This window comes from Ceratotherium simum, chromosome X (assembly GCF_057802395.1).
Source record: "Ceratotherium simum simum isolate JZ-2026a chromosome X, ASM5780239v1, whole genome shotgun sequence".
Taxonomy (NCBI): Eukaryota; Metazoa; Chordata; class Mammalia; order Perissodactyla; family Rhinocerotidae; genus Ceratotherium; species Ceratotherium simum.
Window position 1 is genome coordinate 6,274,893 of NC_141940.1, and position 14,767 is coordinate 6,289,659.

General features: G+C 40.9%; 1 protein-coding gene across 4 annotated transcripts in view; it reads right to left on the bottom strand.

Annotated features, from left to right (window-relative positions):
• Positions 1–14,767, bottom strand: part of AFF2 (ALF transcription elongation factor 2) — a 470,121-nt gene that overhangs the window by 40,374 nt on the left and 414,980 nt on the right. For all 4 annotated transcript variants that reach the window (XM_087427395.1, XM_087427393.1, XM_087427394.1 and 1 more), the window contains one exon: positions 1,424–1,583. In XM_087427395.1, coding sequence (XP_087283521.1) covers positions 1,424–1,583 — 160 coding nt within the window. The remainder of the gene's footprint in view (positions 1–1,423; positions 1,584–14,767) is intronic.

The following is a 14,767-nucleotide window of genomic DNA, read 5'->3' on the forward strand; positions in this document are numbered from 1 at the left end:
ATGATCTCTGGTCCTGAAAAGAAATGTAAGCATGCCTCAAGTGTAATTCAAAAGGAAAGGCTTTCTGTCTGCCAAAGTGCCAGTGCCTCCTATACAATGCTGTAATTCACTGCAAAAAGAACAGGCTTTTTGTATTCTTACTGAAGGATGAAAAGATTTGACTTCCAAAAACCACTGCACTTTCCTCGGTGTTTGGGCAATAACCAATTTATGGGGACATGCATGCAGACATTAGTGTCCACTATTAAGCCACGGAAATGATGCGTACAATTCAGGCGCTTGATTCCCAACTCGGAATTCTGCCTGTTGAACTAAAAGAGCCATCATTTTTATTAGAACTGCTCTTCTTTTGAAAGCCATGAGCTGAGGCTTATGACACCAGCCAATAGAGGGTGACAGAATTAAAAACGCCTGAGTAGCTGTGATTCCAACTTGCACAGGGCAATAGCAGGTAAGGGTCGAGGAAAGTATCAGCTGCCACTGTTGGCAGCAGAGCTCCAGGGTTAAGGGCACTGGCTGTGGTAACACACAGAGCCTGGTTTCAGTCCTGGCTCTACCACTGTCTACCTGTCAGATCTTGGCAAAGTGCTTTCTTACCATCTCAAAACCTTATTCTCTCATCTGTAAAATGGGGATAATATCAAGGACTCCATAGGGTTGTTATGAGGATGAAATGAGAAAATACAAGAGCTTCCACATTCGAGAAGTGTTAGCTACTATTAATAGTAGCAACATTACTGCCGAATCTTCTATTATTCTTTTCTGATTATCGAAAAACAAGTGTGTAAAGAGCCATGGAGGGATCTGCTTGCTGTACAAGATGCAGGCTCAGGGGACCGAGGAGCTAGCCTGGACTCAGAGAGGATGGGAAAAGAAAGGCACATTTTTTTTTTTATTTCAAAATTATAATTTTTGGATTTTATGGGGCTGTGTTAAATGTTTTCGTGATTTATTATCAAACACTCAAAGGATGCAAATTGAAATTAAAAAAAAAATGTGACCTTTCAACCATCACACTTCTTGGGTCTTACCTGCCAAGTGGCAACTCATTGCTTCAACCCAGAGTAAGGGGTGGTGTTCCCAGTCCAGAAGTGGGTCTTGACTGGCTTCACTGGTTCTCTCGAAAGAGAAGTTGCTAGCCCAGTTATTGTTATGCCAGTGATACCTGTGAGGAAGCTTGAGACTCAGAGCAGCTAAGTGAGTCACACAGCAAGTCAGTCATACAGCCAGAAATGTCTGTCTATTAGGGACTATACGAATATATATTTTAGAGGGAAAAAATGCTATCAAATACCTGAATACTTTTCTGAAGTATTTATTGTGCTAAAGTAATTATTTTGCTGAAAGTGTGTGTGTGTGCCTGTGTGTGTTCAGTGTGCTGCCTCAGGGAAATTGTGGTTAGGGCCCTGGCCACTTCACTCACCTCTGGAGTGGCCACACGAGGTGCCTCATTGGATTCGCTGTCAGTCGTGCTGCTGTCAGTATCTGAGTCTGACTCGGAGCTGCTCTCTGAGTCACTGGAGCTGCCGGATCCCCCGCTGGCTTGCACTGCAGGTGGGGGCTGAGGTGTAGCCAAGAGTGGGCTGAAAGAAAAACGACATCATTCATTGCCTCATTCAGTCTCAAACCAGCTGGAACAGAGCCTAGCTCAGCATAAAGCTCTGTGATCTGGGAGATACAGGCAGAGGGAAGCATAGCACCCCATTTTACAGATGGGAAATGTGAAGCTCAGGAGCGAGTGCTCCAAGGTCAAACGTTTCATTAGAACCAGGTCTGCGTGTGTCCAAGTTCTTTAGGTTCCATCACACCTCCTTCCCTCCCAGAAAGCCTTGCCTCCCTCCCTCCACATGAGAACTTTAAGCTGAGGTTGCATGCCTTCCGGATGCATTTACAGACACACAACCTTAGATTCTTAATGGTCACATTTTTTTTTCAGTTAAGGTAATTGTTCATTTTCTGTTGCCATCTTGTTCAGAAACGCACAGGTTTGGCTAGGGGTTCTGATCTTAGCTATATACATGGTATAGTCCTCTCCCTATGAAGGGAGGCATTCAACCCTCATTTTAATTGGAAGAAACTGAGGTCCAGAGAAGGGGAGGGGTTTGCCTCTGCTTCAAGGCTAGTTAGAGAAGTGAGACTAGAATCATGGCCTTCTAGCTCCCTCAATAGGCAGGGGCTGTGTAAAGCATATTCACTGCCAGGTGCACAGCATTCAGCACCAAGGTGACCAGAGTTGACTGTATGAATAAGGGAATGAGAAGACGCATGTCTAGGCCTCCTCCACCATAATTTTTGTAAACTTTTTTGTAAAACTCTTATCAGGAGGTATGATCATAAGAGACCAACTATCTCTAATGATTGATTTTAAATTTGTAAAGCTGACCACGCAAAGCATTTGAAAATTGACACCATTTGCTACTCTGCCTTTATTGATAATCAATACTCTTCCTACTAATCATTTGCTCTCTGTGCCCCACAACAAATCAACCTCAGCTGCCTCTTGGCATGCTGGGGTATGTCATTGCCTTTCTGTCCTTTGGCCCATCCCCTCTTTGAAGTGAGTTTTGCTCTGCTTTCCCTCAGAAATGGAGCTCTAAACTCAGGGGAGGGTTCTCATCTCCCTCTGTCTCATCAGCCCAATCGCCTCTTCGGAGATAAGTTTAATCATGGTGAGGGGTGGGCTGGGGGCCCACCAATAGCTAGGGGCACAGCTATTTACTGCTGTGCTTGGGTTGGCCCACCTGTCTGCCTGGCTAGCCATCCGAGCCTCGCTGCCTCTCACACTCCCAGTTCCTTGCCTGGCTCTCCCCACTCAGCTCAGTCAGGAGAGGCCAGTCCTGGCCATGGAGGGCACCTGGTTCTGTGGCCTCACCTTCAAACTGGAGAAAGAAGGACCTTAAAGACCTCTCTGCCCGAGACTCTGAAAGCATAGAGCATTATTTCTTGCCTGCCCCCATCCCATGCCCTCCCCAGAGCCTATTCTTCTCCAACATTACAGCTCTCACCTGCTGAGCTGCAGCCATAGTCAGCTGCCGCTTGAGAAGGAATAGGATCCCTTTCAAGCCAGCATGGGCTCCTCGTCAGTCACTACCCAATGCAGAGAGCCTTTTCATTACATGTGCCTTGCGTCCTTAAAGACTGCTCCTTTAATCTCCCAGGTAGGTATTTTCTTTCATATAGCAAAAGCTCATTTTAAAATGCTATCTGCTAAGTAAATGCTGTCTGCAAGTACATTACTCTGCCAAATGTACCAGGAGATTAGGAGAAGCAGAAGAAATAGGGGACAATATTCCTTGGGAAAATGTGTGTGTATAAGTCTCTGTGTGTGTGTGTATATCCATGCCTTGTGTGTGTGTGTGTTTGTGTGTCTGTGCATGCATGTGTGTCTGTTCATGCGTGTGTGTGCACGCATGTGTGTGTTTCCGACAGTGGGGGCAGGGATCTACAACTCGGTGCTCTCATTTCCCTGCATTCCTTTACAGATCTCTCCTTAACGTCAGTAACGACTCCATATTTATGCAAAGTACTCCTTAAATCTAATCAATTGTTTTTGTCTTTGTTTACTAAATAAAGACTGAGGGAACATATTTAATGAGACTAATCCAAATATTATGCTAGCTTGGCCTCAATTCCCCCCAAGTAAAGTTTCGAATACAGCACAGGGCATCTGCAATGCTGAGACTACTGGCTGGTGGATTGAGAGATGAGATCAAACTCATACTCACATTTATGATTTTCAAGTGAAAATGCTGATTCTTGGTTTTCTTTCATATTTATGCATTAATTTATGGCTTCTCATAAAACCCTGTTCATCCTAACATTACCAACCTAGAGTTTGGATTTACTTTGGAATATTTCTGGTTAGAGTTTCTGTTTACTGGGTTATTTTTGAGCAACTTCTGTAAGAAACAAAAGAATCCCAGGGATTGTTCTTTCAAAACCGAATGTACTGGGGTGATATACATAAGGCACAGGTATTTTATTTATCAGAATCAACTTATTCCTCACATAAATCAAAATAAAGCCTTCACAGACTTAGTGGGAAACTTGTCTGTGTGTGTTTTATACAGCTGTTCCTTATCCAAAGCCCTTTGGAGGGCAGACGGATTTTGATATTCAGATTTTTTTAAATTTTAAAAAAGTAATATGGTGAATATACCATATACATAATACCCCCAGTGGGATCTGGGGAAGCACCCCTTAATAAAAGTTGTTAATATTGCTGCAGTAACATTCACAGTAAGAGGAATAAATAAAGACTTTAAATAAATATCGGCGCATCAGTTTAGGTCAGGTTTTGTCATCAAATGAGTTTGTCTCAAAGTTACTGAAAATAACAGTTCTCAGAATTGTCTGAATTTCAGAATTGTGTGAGTAAGGAATTGTGGACGTGGACAGCAACCATATATAAAAATTGACTATAACTATATGTATAAGTAAATACAGATATATTGGTATAGATACAAAATAAAGTCTATTTTAAATCTAAGAGTACCCTTGACTGAGACCCAATGAAATGAGACCTGAAATTATTTTCCCTAAGACTTCTTACAGCTAATCTATTGCTGTGTTCTCAGGGAGGACCCCCTGACCAATCAACATTGACAATGACCACTTAGAGGAATCTAATATAGAAAGAACAGGAAGAGGTACATTAGCTTTTCATACCCACATTGATGGACATAGATACTTGGGAATGAGAGCAAAGGTGGACTTGAATTCAGAGAGGACACCATGAGAACCCAAACTGGGGGTCAAGGACTTCAGCATCTTAATGAGAAAGAATTGCTTTCTCCAGGCAGTTGCACAGTTGGAAAGAGGGAGAGCCAGCATTTGTAGGAGGGAATAACAGTTGTTTACAATGGAAGCAAAATTCTCTCCCCAGTACCTTCCTATGCCCTTACTATCTATCTGCTGTTCCTGGGGTTGTTGGAGAATCTGGCTGCATACAGCCTGCTGAAGAATGTAAGCCACAAGTCTGAGGCTGGCCCTTACCTCCTGTGGGCTCACCAGGCACCCAGCTGGGGCCACTCCCAGGGACAAAAAGTGAGTAAAAAACCAAAACATTATATTCACAGGTAGGACAAACATCAACATCAGAATAATTGGCCTAAGGACACGTTCTTGTCTAGAATCCACCATGGAACTTTCAAGTTGGCAAATCATCACAATATTTCATTTTCACTTCTTCGCTGAAACCTGTTAGCTGTTCAGCTAGTTAAATTCCCACTTCTGCTACATTTATTTTCATACATCGCTAGTTTATTTTCCAAATGTATATTAAAGTGACTATGAGTGAAGCTGGCCCACGCAATACTTGATTCTGCCTAAGAGATGAAGGACTAATGTGCAATTTATACATTCTTCATTCATCAAACTGTATTAAAATTATATCTCACGCACCATTTACTCTCATATTTTAATAAACTACTTTTAAAAAGAATGCTGGTGGTTACAACAAAGATAATGTGTGGTACTGAAAATCATTAACATTTAATATATTAAACGGTCTACTCCATCGTCTGTAAATATTAAAAGTGTACTCTATGACTTCACCCCTAATGTAATAAAACTTCTCAAAGGACCCACATTTGTAACAACTTCAAAGTCAACTGCTCAACCTTTTCAGAGATCATATTTTACTATTGTATTCCTCAGAGTGAGCAGTATTTACTGAGTGGAGCAAAGCCTCATTTTAATCCTAACCCCATCTAGTAGGTCTTCATGGTCACAGGCCAGACTGAGGGCAACCAAGTTGGCTTAGCAAGTCAATGACTCTAGTGGGGAAATCTAGGGTTAGGGAGGAGGATCAAAGAGCATGCCGGTGGGAGAGAAGTTTGGGAAGCATTTAAGATGCCTTCTCCAGGCAAGGTTGGCCCTGGTGTGGAAGACTTGAGAGTACCAACGGGAACAGATGGGTTTTAAGTGGTAGTCGAAGTACCTTAATCTCTAGACATGACAGTCTCTCTTTGCTTATACTGACAAGACCTCTTCTGCAATAAAGGGCTCAATTTGTGACACCGTAAGATAGTCTGGAAGCCATATGAAGGAACTGGGACTACTTTGCCTGGAGAAGACTCTGGGGTGGGGAGGAGAGTGGTTCATATGATGATAGTCTTCAAAAAACCTGAAGGTCTGTCCTGTGGGAAAGGAAGTGGGCTTATTCCGAGGGCCTTCCAAGGTAAAACTGGGGCCGATGAGTTAGGGAACTAGTCAGGAAGATTTCACCTCGACATCAGGAAAGACTTTTAAAAATCTACTGCTGACCACAGAAAGAAGCCACTACATTGTAGGCCAGTGAGCTCGATACCCTTAGGTGACCAGATAGCAGGCAATAAAGACTGTGGTAGAGGGATTCTTACTGTGGGTCCAAAGTGGGGTTGGATGATCTTTGAGGTGTCTTCCAATTCAAAGATTATGATCCTTACAAAACTAAAGTGTATAGGGGATTTTAAGGAAGACTGTTTATGGACCTTAGAGAAAATGTGTGAAGAGACATTTGCACAATCCAATCCGCTCCTTAAGGCAGTTCTGAAAATGACCTGCTCTTGACAACACTTTATCAGTCATAGAGCTCTTATGTGAACCTTAGAGGATTAAAGCTGCATTTCTGTAGGGCTATTTTATAAATCAGACTTTTCACTAATTCAGATTAACAGCTTCCAGAAAGCCAAACATCTGCATCAGGGCTTTCTGACTCTAATCCTAATTTAACTGTGAATTCCTTTCTCAGGAGATAAACAGGGATGCTGAATTGGCCATTCTGCTCAATCAAGCTGTGTGGGCATCAAAAAGGAAAGGTTCGAGAATGGGTAATGACATTGTAGTGGGAAATGTACCTGGAAAGGATTCGACAAGCAAGTCCACAGGGTATTGATATTGGCAACATATTTCACAAGTCCCAGAACTTGCCAAAGACATATAGCATGAGATGTTTGATGGGGGAATCCTGTATTAAACCCTTGTCTTTAGTTGAGACTTGTGCAAATTTCATCAACATGACACTTTTCCAGTTTTATAGGGATCAAATGTCTCTCTACAAGATAATTTCAAATGCTTCCATATTTGATTTCATTATTAAGTTGTAAAGAGGTGGCCCTGAGGCAAAGGAATCAACATTTATAGGTGATCTTACCTCTCTTCCTCGTTTTCTTCTCTGAACTTTGGGTTCCAGAACTGGAACAATATATCTGCCTCACCACACCAGGCCACTAGAGGCAGACATTCTGAACCCTGAATCTATCTCAGCCAGGGGATGGGAGGAATCCATTTTTGTCTGAGTCAGTAATTTTGAAATCTACTCCACCCACCTTAGAAAAATACATTTAGCCCAATTGTACAATAGAAAGCGTATGCAGAAGCATAATACATAAAACAGATAAAAGCAGAGTTGCTCTGGTAGAAACAAGGGATAGAGCAGAAAGCAGGGGGAGGGTGTCCCTAGCAGCTTGTCCTCCTCCCTGGGATGGCCCCCAAGCACAGTCTGAAAGTCAAATACTTTATATCCCAATATGATCACAAGCAATTCAGAATCAAGTATGTTCTGTGTTAATGTACTGATGCTATTAACGAGTAGAGAGTGAATCACTGTCCAGTTGTAATCCAGACCACACCTTGGCATGGCTTCAAGGAGATAATCTTTGTCTAACATGTGTACACTGGGTGTTTGTCCTTTTGTCTGATCCTGGTGTTTGAAATGGAGTCTGCTCAATTTATTTGCAAAGAGTAATAAGGAGATGCACACTGATCCACTCATATTCATTTTCCTGGGCAAGTTACCATACATGACATTGTTGAAAGCTCTGACTGACTGAAGAGACCTGTGGTTGGCAAAATAATGAGCCCCATTCATGTCTACGTCCTAATCCCTGGAACCTATGAATATGGCACCTCACGTGGCAAAAGGGATTTTGCAGATATGAATAAAAGTGCCCCAATGTAATCAGGGGGTCTCTGGGAGCCAGAGCTCAGCGTCAGGAAGGCGCTAGTAGATTACTGACAAAGCAGTGGGCAATGAAAGAGGTTGTATCTTCCAGAAAAGCTGCAAGCTGACCACTTGGAACCTTCATGATTACTGGAAACGACTGGCTCCTCACATTTTTTGATCACCAGCAGTTAGTGTCTATTTCTCCTAACTTAACTGACACCTACCTCCTTTCCGAGGCGATAATGCTGAGTGATTTTGGCAATGGCTTTTCATAATTAGTTTTGACTCACAGTCAATCCCGGCTTGGTTACCCTTTTTGGACTGACCAGACCCAGGCTCTTGTCTTCCTTTCCTGCCTGTGCCCTTTCTCCCATTTTCAGTCTATTTCACATATCTGAATAGTTATATTTCCCCTACTGGTTTTAAAGAGGTAGTTTTAGTACAGTGGGAAGAGCACGGGATTGGAAGCTAGATAATCTCCTTTCGAGTGTCACCTTGGATACTTTATTATTGTGTGACCTGAGGCTAAGCACTTAAGGGTTTCAGTTTCCTCATCTGTAAAATGGGACTAACACATCACATAGGCTTATAAGAGGACTGAATGAGGTAACTTAGGTGAGAGATCTCTATTAACCAGTGCTTCTCAAACTTTAATGTGCATGTGAATCACCTGGAGATCTTCTTAACACGCAGATTCTAATTAGGTAGGCCTGGAATGGGTCCTGAGTTCTGCATTTCTAACACACTCCCACGTGATGCAGAGACTCCTGGTCAGTGGACCACAATGAGTAGTAAGGCAAAACCCTACACAGGCTACTGAGATATAAGCTGCTGGGGAAAAAAAAATAAGTTGGTGAATTTGAAACTAAAGGCTAAAACACAATTTTGAGATCAACTGTGAGTTTTATCGTTCTATAATTATTCTGTCCTCCTTTAGTAATAAAGTTGACTGCCTTATGTCAATTTTAATCTAACCTGGTCAAGTTTAAGCTTTCTTTAGGCAATTGCTTCCGAAGAGGTTTTATCGGATTCCCTCTGATAAGCACTGACTTCAGCTTACAGCTTTCCTGAAGCTACTTGCCTGCACCAGTAGTTAACCAAATGCAAGAATCTCTCCTCCCAATGTGTCCTGTGGATCACTGCGAGGGTCAAAGGTGGCTTGCCACTGTCCTAGCTGAGGGTCAGGGTGGTATTAGACTGCATAAATGGCCCCGGCTGGGACCCAGAACATAATTCATAACGGTAGTGCTAGTCTTAGCTACCACATATGTAGTGCACTCTGTGTGCCAGGAACCAGGCTCAGCACTGTCCCTGCCTTTTCTCTTTTAATCCTCATAATGCCTCTGTGAGTTAGACACTCTTACTACTTCCATTTCACAGTTGAAAATACTGAGATTTAGTACCAAACAATATCAAGCTGAAAACTAGTTTTAAGGATACAATGGGATCAAACGTCAATATGCATCTTCAAAGAAATGAAAAAAAACAAGGCACCAGGATTCAGCTTCATTGCAGTATGGCACTGTGGAGGATGCCGGTGTGTTCCCAGTAAGGCTGGTCAGTGCTGGCTAACAGGCCATTTATGTCTTGAGAGTGTCATAATTTGCATTTGGGAGAATAAAATGATTTATTTAAATTTTTCTGGAAATAATTAAAAGCCACACTGACTTTTCTGCTATCAGAGCTGTTTCAAACAGATAAACAACTGGAAAAAAATCATATACAACCAAGTATTTTTGCTCCTTTTGCCTTTAAAGTCCATTTTAAAAAATGGGAAGCAAGAGGACGTGAATGCTGACTCCCGTGAGCCCTGTCTACACCAAAACAGAGGATGAATGATTGGCAGCTCACATTCATAAGGAACCCAGAGAGGGCCAGATGCCAGGAATCTATAACAATCTATTGGAAGGTCAAAGCCTTCCAATAAAGAATTACATCAGTCATGAATCCTAGGTGGAGCAGGGGATGTACTTCGACTGAGTGACTTCAACCTGGAAGCTGCTTCCATGCGGGCATCTCCCCACTGTCTACAGAACTGGTCTGGAGATGAGGCCCAACTGCCTGTCACAAGAGCCCAGGCAGTGGGCAAGCTTATTCCCTAGGACAGTACAAAGCAGGCTGGAGATAGGCTCAGAGCGACTCAGCACAAGCCTCTGCCTTTTTCCTTGCTTGATATCTTCTTTCTATTGCCCATCACGCTTAGAGCTGCCTCTCAACTTGGGAAGTGGGCATCCCTCTTCCAATCTCTCACTAGACTACATTTCTTCTTTGATGTCTTTCAACATCAATCTCCTTATCAGTATTGTCTTCTCCCCTTCCTGTCTGATTTGTTACCTGATGTATCACAGACACTTGATTTAGAAGGTAAGCTTCTAAGGCCAGAGCCTTTATCAACCACACACGAACTGTAAAATGCTTGGTGCACTTAAGACACCCCAGAGTAAAGCTATAAAGAAGTCTCCTCTATAGATCTCTGAGCGAACTCTCCCTGGGCACATCCACTGCCTACTGTCTATGTTCCTATGGTCCCAATAGGATATCATCATCATTGGATCAACAAGACCAAAATACTTTTTGACTGCAGAGCACTTGATAATGTTCCAGCATTTTCACTCCCATGACCTCATTTGATTGCTATAAGGACACTGGGGGAGGAGGTATATCCTTTTCACTTTATCCATGAATCTCTAGGCCCTCTTAGCCAAAGTCATGTGGCTGGGGTCTGGGGGCGGGGGTGGGTTTCACCAGGCTACTGTGACTGTTTCCTAATCACCAAGTCTAGCTTGAGGAAATGAAAAGAATCAGTGATCCAGTACAAAATCCATCCTTGTAATCACATCAAAAGGCAACGGAAACATAGAATTAATCCCAAATGATTTCTTCAAGTGACCTAATGAGATAGGTTGCAAGAATTTGGTGTTGAAAACACTGAAAGCCATCAACCCTTTATGCTAGGGAAACCTTTTTGCATTTGACTCATTCACATGACAAATCTCACTGAGGCTAGAGGAAAAGATTTACAGTTCGTAGCTGATAACTCTTTTCACGTATATTAATAGTGTGTGAAAATTAAACAGGGGAAATTTAAATGTCCTTTATGTTTCACATCGTTGTGTTTATTCAACTGTATTTGTTTTTTTTTATGTTGTTTTTCGATTGATTTTTTTTTTCTTGTTAGACTTTTTTTTTTTTAATTGATGTTTTACTGGTTTTTAACATTGTGAAATTTTGGGTTGTGCATTTTTGTTTGTCCATCACCATATATATGACTCCCTTCACACCTTGTGCCCACCCCCCACCCCCACTGCCCCTGGTAACCACAGTACAGTTTTCTCTGTCCATGTGTTGGTTTATATTCCACATATGAGTGAGATCATACAGTGTTTGTCTTTCTCTTTCTGGCTTATTTCACTTAACATAATATGTTCCAGGCCCATCCATGTTGTTGCAAATGGGACGATTTTGTCTTTTTTATGGCTGAGTAGTATTCCATTGTACATATATACATTTTCTTAATCCAATCGTCAGTCGAGGGACACTTAGGTTGCTTCCACTTCTTGGCTATGGTGAATAATGTTGCAATGAACATAGGGGTGCATAAGCCTCTTTGGACTGTTGATTTCAGGTTCATTAGATAGATTCCCAGTAATGGGATGGCTGGGTCATAGGGCATCTCTATTTTTAAGTCTTTGAGGAATCTCCATACCGTTTTCCACAGAAGCTGCACCAGTTTGCATTCCCACCAGCTGTGTATGAGGGTTCCTGTTTCTCCACATCCTCTCCACCACTTGTTGATTTTTGTCTTGGTGATTATAGCCATTCAAACGGGCGTGAGGTGGTATCTTAGTGTTGTTTTGATTTGCATTTCCCTGATGATTAGTGATGTTGAACATCTTTTCATGTGCCTATTGGCCATCTGTATATCTTCTTTGGAGAAGTGTCTGTTCATTTCCTCTGCCCATTTTTTGATCGGGTTGTTTGTTTTTTTTGTTGTTCAGTTGTGTGAGTTCTTTATATATTATGGAGATAAACCCCTTGTCAGATGTATGTTTTGCAAATATTCTCTCCCAGCTGGTGGGTTGTCTGTTCATCTTGATTCTGGTTTCGTTTGTCTTATAGAAGCTCTTTAATCTGATAAAGTCCCACTTGTTTATTTTTTCTTTAGTTCCCCTAGTCTGGGTAGGCGTGTCATCTGAAAAGATTCCTTTATGACCAATGTCAAATAGTGTGTTGCCTATATTTTCTTCTATGAGTTTTATAGTTTCAGGTCTCACCTTCAGGCCTTTGATCCATTTTGAGTTAATTTTTGTGAATGGTGATAGCAGATGGTCCACTTTCATTCTTTTGCATGTGGCTGTCCAGTTTTCCCAGCACCATTTATTGAAGAGACTTTCCTTTCTCCATTGTATGTTCTTAGCACCTTTGTCGAAAATCAGCTGTCCGTATATGTGGGGTTTTATTTCTGGGCTTTCAATTCTGTTCCATTGATCTGTGTGTCTGTTTTTGTACCAGTACCATGCTGTTTTGATTACTATTGCTTTGTAGTATGTTTTGAAGTCAGGGATTGTGATGCCTCCTGCTTTGTTCTTTTTTCTTAGGGTTTCTTTAGCTATTCGGGGTCTTTTGTTGCCCCATATAAATTTTAGTATTCTTTTTTTCTATTTCTGTGAAGAATGTCATTGGGATTCTGATTCGGATTGCATTGAATCTGTAGATTGCTTTAGGTAATATAGACATTTTAACTATGTTTATTCTTCCAATCCACGTGCATGGGATAACTTTCCATTTCTTTATATCATCTTGGATTTCTTTCAATAATGTCCTGTAGTTCTCATTGTATAGGTCCTTCACCTCCTTGGTAGGTAAGATTTATTCCTAGGTATTTTATTCTTTTTGATGCAATTGTAAATGGTATTATCTTTTTGAGCTCTCTTACTGTTAGTTCATTATTAGCATACAGAAATGCAACTGATTTTTGTAGATTGATTTTGTACCCTGCAACTTTGCTGTAGTTGTTGATTGTTGCTAGGGTTTTCTATATATACAATCATGTCATCTGCAAATAGTGAGAGTTTCACTTCTTCGTTACCTATTTGGATTCCTTTTATTCCTTTTTCTTGCCTAATTGCTCTGGCCAAAACCTCCAGTACTATGTTGAACAGGAGTGGTGAGAGTGGGCAGCCCTGCCTCGTTCCTGTTCTCAGAGGAATGGCTTTCAGTCTTTCCCCGTTGAGTATGATGTTGGCTGTGGGTTTGTCATAAATAGCCTTTATTATGTTGAGGTACTTTCCTTCTATTCCCATTTTATTGAGAGTTTTTATCATAAATGGATGTTGTATCTTGTCAAATGCCTTCTCTGCGTCTATTGAGATGATCATGTGGTTTTTCTTCTTTGTTTTGTTGATGCGATGTATCACATTGATTGATCTGCGGATGTTGAACCACCCCTGCATCCGTGGTATAAATCCCACTTGATCATGGTGTATTATCTTTTTAATGTATTGTTGTATTCGGTTTGCCAATATTTTGTTGAGGATTTTTGCATCAATGTTCATCAGTGATATTGGCCTGTAATTTTCTTTCTTTGTATTGTCTTTGTCTGACTTTGGTATCAGGGTGATGTTGGCCTCGTAGAATGATTTAGGAAGTGTTCCATCTTCCTCTATTTTTTGAAATAGTTTGAGAAGGATGGGTATTAAATTTTCTTTGAATGTTTGGTAAAATTCACCGGAGAAGCCATCTGGTCCTGGACTTTCATTTTTTGGGAGGTTTTTGATTACTATTTCAATCTCTTTACTTGTAATTGGTCTATTCAGATTCTCCATTTCTTCTTGGTACAGTTTTGGGAGGTTGTATGAGTCTAAGAATTTATCCATTTCTTCTAGATTGTCCAATTTGTTGGCATATAATTTCTCATAGTATTCTCTTATAATCCTCTGTATTTCCACAGTATCCGTTGTAATTTCTCCTCTTTCATTTCTAATTTTATTTACTTGAGCCTTTTCTCTTCTTTTCTTAGTAAGCCTGGCTAAGGGTTTGTTGATTTTGTTTATCTTCTCAAAGAACCAACTCTTTGTTTCATTAATCCTTTCTACTGTTTTTTTGGTCTCAATTTCATTTATTTCTGCTCTGATTTTTATTATTTCTCTCCTTCTGCTGACTTGGGGCTTTGTTTGTTCTTCTTTTTCTAGTTCTGTGTATTTGTTTTTAAATAGATAATAAACATGGTGATGAATTCAAAAGATACAGAAAGAGATACAATGAAAAGTAAATCTTCTGATCCTCTACCATCATGGCATCTAATTTTCCAGAGTTTTCTACCATTATTAGTTTCTTTTAATTCTTCCAGTGATACGTTTATGAATATTGATATGTGTGCTTTTAAAATAAAGGTTTTTTTTATTGTAAAATTAATACCTAAAAAAAAAATCCTGTATGTGGAATAGCAGACATTCAAAAAATGGCATTCAAAGTCACATACACAGTTTCTAAAATAAAACTCATACAGTTTCCTTACTGAATGTGTCTTCGTAATCATGTCTGAAATATATTGTAAACATAAGCATTAAAATACCTAAGTGAATGGCAAAAATTGAAACTTGCAAAATAGCAGTGTCTAACCCTAAGACGAGGTAGAAGCAGTAATATAACCATAGCTGTGAGGAGTAGACGCTGCTCAGATGGCCCTTCTGGGTGGGACCAGGCCGCAGGTTCCTAATCAGAAAACAGTTGCTGACTATCCTCCACCATGAAATTTCTTAAAGATGTGGCCAACACGTGCTGGTTCCACTTCCCCACCCCTGGAAACTTCTATAAACCCAGTAATCAGGCTTTGTAACT